At 32.8% G+C, this 9,724-nt stretch overlaps 1 protein-coding gene across 6 annotated transcripts; it reads right to left on the bottom strand.

Moving 5' to 3' along the window:
• Positions 1 to 200: 200 nt before the first annotated feature.
• LOC145093880 (uncharacterized) lies at positions 201 to 3,025 on the bottom strand. Of its 6 annotated transcripts, none has more exons than XM_079032124.1 (5): positions 2,921 to 3,016; positions 2,768 to 2,802; positions 2,017 to 2,089; positions 975 to 1,212; positions 201 to 578 (listed from the first exon to the last, which is right to left on the bottom strand). In XM_079032124.1, exons 1-4 carry the CDS (start codon positions 3,011 to 3,013, stop codon positions 997 to 999), a joined length of 417 nt encoding a protein of 138 aa, XP_078888250.1. In that variant the 5' UTR covers positions 3,014 to 3,016; the 3' UTR covers positions 201 to 578; positions 975 to 996. The 6 variants fall into 6 exon arrangements, 2 of the variants coding, with proteins under 2 accessions (XP_078888250.1, XP_078888251.1); XM_079032125.1 differs by lacking the exon at positions 2,017 to 2,089 and adding an exon at positions 2,125 to 2,211; XR_013703132.1 differs by having other exon boundaries at positions 2,017 to 2,802; positions 2,921 to 3,025.
• Between the last annotated feature and the right edge of the window lie 6,699 nt (positions 3,026 to 9,724).

The raw sequence follows: 9,724 nt of genomic DNA on the forward strand, positions 1-9,724 counted from the left end.
ATGTTTATTATATTAGTTACATAAAGAACTCTAGTTAATTTCTTTTCTAATTATTTAATAAATTTGTATGTTTATTATATTAGTTACATAAAGAACTCTAGTTAATTTCTTTTCTAATTATTTAATAAATTTGTATGTTTATTATATTAGTTACATAAGACTATCCATATTAGTAAAACGATTTAGTGCTGGTATAATAATAATAATAATAATAATAATGACTAGAAAGGTGTTCCCCGCGTTGCGGGGGTTGAAAGGTGTCGTTTTTGTATGAAAGTATAGCACATTGCTTCAATTGGTAGCTACACAGTAAACTATGTCGCTATTGTCTACAATTCACCCATTTACAAAAAGGAACTCTGAAAGTACAATGCTATAACTGAATGTATTTTTTCCAATATCTTTTAAATAGTGAACACAAACCTGCCATCTTCCCTTTACCCAGAGACTACCACCTCGGCTGATTGAGGCCAGGTGTCGAATATTGACTAGAAAGCTACCGTTTCAAAATTTTCAATCACACGAAATCAAAGGGATTTGAATTCCATCTTTCGTTTTACCAGTTTTGCAAAAGACATCTGTCATAAAGTTAAAGACATGACAATATATACTACAAATAATAGAAAAAAATTACATATCATAAAAATTTCCATAAATACATATTTAAAAACAAATGAATCTTTTGTTTTTAAGTTAATGAGCTTAACAGATAAAGCACCTAATATAGACAGATATATGTTAACTACATGAAGTTGTTGAGGATACCGAACTGGCACCCTCACAGATTGACAGTTTTTTTCAATGCATTGCCAAAATAAACTTATGAATGGTTAACTGTCTTTCTAAAAAATTAGTGTGGCGCGTTTTGCAACTTTAGGAAAAAAATTGGATTCCTTACCAATTTCTGGATGCATAATTTGGTAATAAATTGAAAAATAAGCAGTAGCAGTAGTATAAAATCGATGAGACCTTACTTTTCATATACTAAAAGAGGCTTCATAGGTCAGTTGGTGGTGGGCCGATTTGGATGCCATAAACACATTCATCTGCTGAGTATTTTCTTTCCAGCTTAGTCTTTGATGTGTCTAGAATGAAAGGAAGGATCAATGAAGGCATGTTTGACTTGTCTTCTCCTGCTAATGATGATAATACTTCACTAATGGCCCATGCCAATACAGGATATTCATACTTTTGCAATACCAAAATGGACACCTGGTGAAAGAATGGAAACCATAGCACATTTTTATCCACAAGAAATGGTAATTGGTTAGGAAAATTATAACTATAACCAGTTCAAAATTCAATAAGCATACTAATCATATTCAATTTTCAGAAGTCAATAAGCTATGTTAAGTTGCACGGATTTCTTAAATCTAACACCAAAAGTTAAAAAAAACGTAGCAATCAAGAGTGATACCTAAGAAGCTAAAAAATATAAATAAAAAAAATTAGTTAACCCAAACCAAATGAAGATTAAACAGGAAAAGGAAAAGTTGTACTTCGAAAGTACCCGTGCAACTGCCCCACTAATTAACTTTTAAAAAATGAAATAAAGTTGGTTGCAAGGAACTGCCCAATCAATTTCAACATTAAAAAGCACAAAATTTAAGTTAAAAAATAATCAATGAACTCAAGCCTGAAATTGTTGAGCGGCAAAACAGAAGTTGAGAAATTGAAAAGGTATCCATAGCTGCCAATTTGCAATAACCGAAGATACCCTCTCCTAAATCATAAATATTTATTCATTTTTATTGAAATCGGATTTCATATATTAATATTGTACTAACAAATGTGACGATAAATGTTATAAAAGATATTAAAATATAAAAAAGCATACATGTTTAACTTTTGGCATAAATTGGGATGGCCTCCCTTGTAATGTCACCAATGTTGATAAAAAAATCCAATAAAAGCCAAAGCAAATATATACTAAAAATATTTATATATTAATCGAACTCTTGTTATTTGCAAATGAGTTAAAAGAAACGTCCAAAAATGATTTTATAAAAAAGTTACCTGATTGATTATGAGGTGCAGAAAAGCATCTGAAGCTCTACTCACTCTTAATAATTTACTCAAGTATAAGTACCTACATAAAAATCTATACTTTTAAAAAAGAAGCACCTGAACACCTACATATCCCTTGAAAACAAGATATATTCTGCATATGGTTGCCCCATATTCTTCATATTCTACTTTTGTATGACAAGCCTAATCCAAACATAAATCAAAATCCAATGTTATACATTTTAGTAATAAACTAACATCAACATAGATACACACATGCATACACATGTATACATGTAGTCTCTCCATGATTGCCCTAAGTACCTTAACAATAAAAAATGTCATGGTTCAGATATATAAAAATCTGAAAATTGAATACGAAATTAGTGTTTCAATTGTTGATTAAAATAATAATGATAATTAAAACTGAAGAAAAATAGGGAAGAAGCCACAACATTCGACGAATCAACCCTTCAGGTGGCAAATGTTACCGGCTAGGGCTTCAGCAGGATCTTGAAAATCCAGCTTGTGGCACACAAGACCACAACTCATGGTAATGGTCGATCATTCATGACGATCCTACTATGTGGAAGAAACCCAACTCATTTAATTTAATAAAAAAGAAGTCGTGGGAAGAAGAAAAAGTGTAGAAGATGCAAGAGAGGAAAAACGACATCCACTCACCCTAATCCATTCGTCCGAGTAGCCGAAATGGAAAATCGAGAATTGAAGGAGACGAAGAGAGAGAACGGAAGGTTACCTGAGAGGCGGTGATGATGGAGGAATCACGAACACCTAATTGCATAGAAGGGGCGGTGAGTGTTGTTGAGTGTAGAATAGAAGCAAAAGCCTCTGCGACAAAAACATGAAAGAAATGGAGAAGACAGATGAGAAGTAAAAGAGAAGTGGTTACCGGAGAAAAACCATTGGACATTTGAAGCGGTGGATTGAGAATCACAACACGTGTGGACAAAGAACGGAGAAAATGGCATAAACTGCCCAACATAAATCAAGGACGAAATCTGCCAATAAAAGCCCAAGTTTACGGTAGATAAGGAAGGAGAATTTTAATATATAATAATAATAATAATAATAATAATAATAATAATAAAAGCAATACAAACATATAGCCAATATGTCAACTTTTTATTAATTCTTTTTCCGATGTTTAATAACAAAATAAATATATGACTTTTTTTATAAAATTTAATTTTAAACAACTTAAAAACCATATCTAATTAGATTTCTTATATTTTATGTATATAAACTATAAAAAATATAAAAATGTTATAAAAAGTATATTTTTTTCCTTATAAATAGACTATAATATCGACGTATTTTCATATTCAATTTTGATTCTCAATTTTCAATCGCTTTTGATTTCGTATTTTGTAACGTCCCAAAAACATAATCCAAAAATTTCATTTTTAAAATCAAATAAAATAGTATTCCAATCATTATCCATATATCCCAAATAAACCAATGTATCAAATATCAAAAAATCAGAATGAAATATCAAATGCGGAATCCATATGATGTGTGCAATGCAGTCACCCCAAGCTCTTCCTCTTGCCACTGGAAGTACCTGAAACATAAACTGAAAACCGTAAGCACAAAGCTTAGTGAGTTCCTTAAACTAACCTGTACCATACATAATAAATCATATATTGGCCCCCCACCCTACATCGGGCCCTGCCCGACATCGAGCCTGTCACTGGGCCTCGCCCGCTATACACATACAATCTATATCACATAATCATGCTAACACATATAATGATTATAAACACTAGCATATGATCCAGTCCTCAGGCCTCGCCTGGTATCGAGCCCCGCCCGATACACATAGCAGCACATAACACAAGCAAGGGTCAGGTAGACTCCTAGCATCCCATCATAATCAATAAGGGCCGACATGTTGGATTAGGTGTCTGAGACCATAACTATAATTGGTATGTACTTGACCCGAGAGTAGCATGGTCCATTTGGGTTGCCTTCACCAGAACAATCTGACATGATGGATATTTGAGAAAGAGGTTATTTATTTTTTTTAATATACTATAAGTATAATATATTAAGTGAGAAATCATAATATTTAATTAGTATTGATCAAGAATTAATTTGGAATTAATTTAGTGATCAAAAGAGACTAATTAAATTAATGGGGACTGATTATGTAAATCAGTGACATATATATTGTTTGGGCTATTGATCCATGATGGACTAAGTTTATGTAAGTATCCATAAGAGTTAGCCCACATGAGATATGGATGATAACCCAAGTGTATGTATTAGGGTTTACCCACTACTCTTGGAATCCTACACTATATAAATGTCACCCCTTAGCTAAAATCGACACACTAAGGATTCTAAGAGAATCATAACCAATTTTGGTGGTGTCTAACCTCTCTCTCAAAGTCATCCTTTGTTCATGGTGTTTATGAACCATTTGAGGCATCACACTTGAGGTGCTAAGCTCTTGAAAGGCCAAAGCTTCAATCTACAATAAAGATGTATTCTTTTAACTTGATTTTATGATTAATGTACCAAAATTGTATGCTAGTTGTAGGCTTCAAGCCTTGGAAATTTTATTGCATGAATAAATAGTGAAAACATAGATCCAAAGCTATTAGGGTTGCTTGTGCACCATAGGAGTGCTATAGTGCTTAAAACCCAACAGTGGTATCAGAGCCTAGGATTGTTTTCTGTTATATTTGATGCTTGTTAATTTTCAAAGCTGAAAAAATCAATTTTCTGGCCTCTGACTGATGAACTCACCGAGTCTAATGCCTGACTCAACCACCTAGTAAAAGGGGAACTCGACAAGTCCAGTTCATGTACTCATTGAGTAGACGCTTCTGATGGCATATTTTCGGGATTTTTGGCCTGTTTTGGATTAGGATCATTACCACAAAATGTTTTAGTTCATAAAATCTAATTTTTTTGGTATGGTAATGATTATACTCATCCAATGAAAAGATAACTGTTGATTATATGATAAACAAAGTTACTTGTAAATTGTTGATATGAATTGTCTTGCCTTATGAGTTTAATTAGATCAACCTAGATTAGATGATAATTTTATTTGCTAAAATGGATCTAAATGTTTTTTAATGACTTCCATAATTTGTCCTCAAGTTATGGAACATGAAAGGTCTCATCCATTAAAATGACATTAAACTCATAAGTTATGGAAATAAAAAAGACTTCAAGAGTTACAAAACTTGCCCTCAAGTTTTGGTATTTGAAAAGTCTCAAATTATGAAAACATTAACTCTAGTAATTGAAAGGTTTCAAAAGATGCATCTCTTGGGTTCATAACTTAAAAGTTAATTAAATAGTTTTAATTTTGAATTTTTAATAACCTAGCTGCATTGAATAGTTCAATTACACCTTGTGGACTTTATTAAATTAATTAAAGTGTTTAATTCAGAGAGAAGTTTAATAAATCAATAATAACATGGTTTAAGATTAATTAAATTAAGAGTATAATTTATTAATAGATTAAACCACCTAGTATTTTTAAGTGTTTAAAATACACCCTTATACTATATATAATTAAAAAGTTTAATATATTATATGTATAAGTAAAAGGTCAGTCTTACCGTTAGTAGGCCTCATTCACGAAGCTGGTCTATAAGGGGATATAAGGTTACTGCCTATAAAATGATGATTTAATGGGTGTCCACTCTCACCCACCGCTTCCTTGACTGGTGGAGGGTCGTAAGCCGAACGGGTAGGATAGGACATTAATTCTCATTAAAATTATAATGAAAATACCAAGTAACTAAACACTTATAAATTCCCCATCTTAGTTACTTAGGAAAAATGTGAATTTGGTGCTAACCTATGAAATTGCACTTTGCACCTTGTTAAGTCATTAGCCGAGAGTGTGTGGTTAAACGAAACACTAATCTGAGACTGACAATGTGTGGCAAAGGGTAGCTTGATGTTAATCATGGATCAATGGAGTGTGTGTGGTTAACCAGGACATTGATTGGATGATTTGTAACATTAAGTGTACCAAGCTAATTTACATGGTTATTCACACATTGTTTGTGATCCTCGGCATCCCAGCTACATACTTGAAGGGCATAATCGAGATTAAACATGCCACAAAAAATTCAATTAATCTCAAAAGAATCTAGGATTTTCAATTCATTTAAAACTTAATAATCAATTTTATTTTTCATGGTGGAAATTAGTAAATCGTTATTTATGTACCTTCAAATAATTTACAATTGGATTACGACATCCCTTTTTAGAATTGTAGAATATTGTGTTGGATCCTAGCCTTAATATTTCATTTGGGTGTTATATTAAGGAATTAAATCAACTAACTTGAATTTCTCCCATTATAGATGTCTAGGTCAAACAACTTTGGTCTTCCAGAATCTTATGGAAAAAGCTTTCCTCATGAAGATAATATTCCACAAGACAATCAAGGAGAAAGATTAATCCCTTCTTCGTGATGTACTTCCTCCACCTCCTCCAATAGTTCTCCCCAACCCACAAGTTCAAAGACTTGAAAAGTCCAAGTTCACTCAAGCCCTATTAGCTAGCAAACACCAATATAGAAGGTCTGTGTGTACACATGTCTTGGAGATAAAGTCACACATTGACAGGCTAGGAATGTTAGGAGTCGTTGTGTCAAGGAAGTTAGCTGTTGACTTGGTTCTTCAGTCACTTCCCGAGTTGTATAGTCAGTTTGTTAAATACTACTATATGACAGACTGTGACATGTCCCTTATCGATCTTACCTATTTGCTAATTGCTGCCGAATCAGCAATGATTTGGCGCACTGGTAAAGCAAATTTGATTGGAAGATCTACTTCCCAAACTTCCATGGACAATGACAATGGAAACATTGGAAGTCTAGAAAAGATTTCTCTTCCCAAAGGAAAGGGAAAGGCTAAGTCTAATATTGTCCCGTGTACCATTCCGAAGGAGTCCATATGTTTCTATTCCCAAGAGAAGGGGCATTGGTTGCGAAGCTGCCGTATATACTTGAAGGATCATAAGGATGGTAAAGTCAAAAAGTCTGACTCTACTTTAGGTAAGTCAACTATCTAACTCTATTAAGTTCATATTGGTAGATTCTTAATACATGATGTGATAGATTACATTTTGATGTTTTGTAGGATCAAAGGAAGCTTAAAGGAAAATCATGTTGAGTTTGATCATGAAGGGATGGATTTCGATCGCATGGTTCGATGATCGGATTTTTGAGCTGATGCTAGGAGTTGTGATAGATTGCTTAGGAATATTTAGAGACATAGTTTTTATATGTACTTGCATTATAAGGAAAAGTGTTCTGCATTTTATAAATAAAGAGAAATTTAGATTATATCTTATTTATATTTCCTTGCCACAACATTTGTGAAAATTGATGTTTGTATGTTTCTATTTTTCGCAATATGGATTTGATTCTTTCGTTTGTGGTAGTGTCGTAATTTACCAAATAAGGAAAGATCCTCATCACCAAAGTTTCAATTGTCCAGAAACTTGGAATCATGCAACTTATATTGTATGATGGATGAGAACTTTCATCTTTGGGAAATTAAGACTGATTCCTTGTTCACATGTATATGTGAGTCAAGTGAAGGACTAGGGGATCGTGTACAGTTGGTTGTGCGTTGGTTAGGTCCACCACAAAGAAGAACAAGACTATTCGTCATGATTTACTAAAGTTTAGTAAATATGGTTATACTTACAAGATTAAGTGTAATTATGAATCATTGGAAAAGTTTCAACGTATAGCAGAACGAATAAAAGAAATCAAATTAGGCAGAAAGATAAACGTTTCTCCAATCTGAAAGGAAAGGAGAGTACTTTAGTATCATGTTTTATGATCATCTTAATTATTATGAAAACCATATCACAATTGATCCTCTAAGGACCCCTTAGTGCACTTGTATGGATAAGAAGAGGAATCGTGATTTGTCGAAATGGTTAAATCAAGAAGATAAATCATACTTCGTTGCAAAATCAAGTCTTAGAGTCATACTCCAAGATTGTGCCTTGAGTGACATAATCGTAAGAAGGTTTATAACACACTCATCGAATGTGGAATAGAAAGATGTTTGCTTACTCCTACACATTTGAAATTGGTAAATTGTGATGTCTTGGATAAGAATAAGATAAAGACCAACTAAGACCAATTGTGTGAAGTGTTTTGTCTTGATAAGAAACCGCACTAACTCTTGAATATTTTTTTTGTTGAGTAATGTTTCTTGACAAAGAGAGTCTTATATGTCAAGAGGCCAGTAGGAGTCTTAAAGATCTTGAAAAGCTTCAAGAACTAATCAAGAATAAACATATTGTTAATCACTAGCACATGACTTGAGGTTTGTAACCTATCGTGTTGACATATTCTTGTTTGTGTGCCTATTCCAGTTAAAGTTGACTATGCATGTGAGTTCTATGAGTGCTAAATTGTTTGCATAACAACTTGGAAGCAATGGTAGGACCTTGAGCTGCCAGGTGGCAAGAAATTAATATTGAACAAGTTCAGTCCATAGAGCTTTGGATTTGTCACTAACCTTGTCTTGTGATTATGGTTATGACAAATTCACATGGATAGGAACACATACACCATAAAATCTAAGTGTCATAAGGTTTCTCTCCAATTCATGAAAATGATTGCGAGGAAACGCTTTCATTAAGTGGATTTTAAGGAGATGGCAATTGTGATATTTGCATTCTCAAATTCTATTATGATTACGACATCTCTCTTCATAGTTCGAATTGTGAGAAATTGAAAATAGTTTGAACATTCGGAACTTATTGTTGTAAGTTCCGAATAGTTTAGACACACATATGAGCTTTCTAATAAAAGGTGTATGAGCTTAGATAAAGGCTTATAGAAGCATCTCGTATCATAAATCTGAACTTTGGTGAGAAAGTCAATAAAGTATTAATTTCTAGAAGTCCAGCTGATTTTGGTTACATCTCAAAGCTAGTGGAAGCATAAGTGTTATGCTAGTAAGATAATAATTATTATGCTAGTGGGATCATGATTTTTATGTGATGTGTTCCAAGTTAGCAATGTTAATTATAGAAAACAAAGGTTTCAATTCAAAAAGTTGTTTTGCTATAAATAAGGGAGAGGAACTTATACTTCATTTCAAATCTAAAAGCTTAGATTATGATATTTTAATCAAATTTAGTCAAGGACATATATGAATGTTATGTTGAAAAGATTCGACATAAGGAACTTCTATATATGGAAATGTTATAGCAAGAAACTGGTAAAGTATCAGGTCGTTATGTAAGACATTATGAATTGTGTCCCATATGTTTCGATTATAGGATCGATTGCATATGCTATAATATTTATGTGTTATGAATTTTCCAAATGCCTAGGGCATTAAGAGGGAAAAAAGGACTAGAACCGGATATGACTAAAGTTATTAAATAACTGTCAAGGACGATCTGAGGTTCGCTAAGGATTGGTTGGTTAAAGACAGTTAGACGTATAGTAATGAATCGACAATATGGATATAATTCCGAATAGATAGGATTCTATTAAGAATGGATAGTCATATGGAAATTATGGAAAAGGTTCCATAATGGGAGTTGTAGATCAAGAATCTATGAGTAAGTTAGAAACTTTTATGCAAGAAGGATGTTCAAAGGAATGTGCTTTGAATATGAGACTTCGTATCTATGGAATTGTCTTGTAACAATCTCCAATGGAAAGTTTTGTAATTGGAAAAGA

This window comes from Lactuca serriola, chromosome 3, assembly GCF_051521515.1.
Source record: "Lactuca serriola cultivar US96UC23 chromosome 3, Lser_US96UC23_V15, whole genome shotgun sequence".
Taxonomy (NCBI): Eukaryota; Viridiplantae; Streptophyta; class Magnoliopsida; order Asterales; family Asteraceae; genus Lactuca; species Lactuca serriola.

Excerpts from the sequence above, each read along its gene's own strand:
- LOC145093880 (XM_079032124.1), bottom strand. The coding sequence starts at position 3,013 with ATGTTGGGCAGTTTATGCCATTTTCTCCGTTCTTTGTCCACACGTGTT. Across the intron at positions 2,803-2,920 it reads TGTCCAATGGTTTTTCTCCG|GTGTTCGTGATTCCTCCATC; the intron begins GTAACCACTTCT and ends CTATGCAATTAG. Across the intron at positions 2,090-2,767 it reads CCATCATCACCGCCTCTCAG|GTACTTATACTTGAGTAAAT; the intron begins GTAACCTTCCGT and ends ATTTTTATGTAG.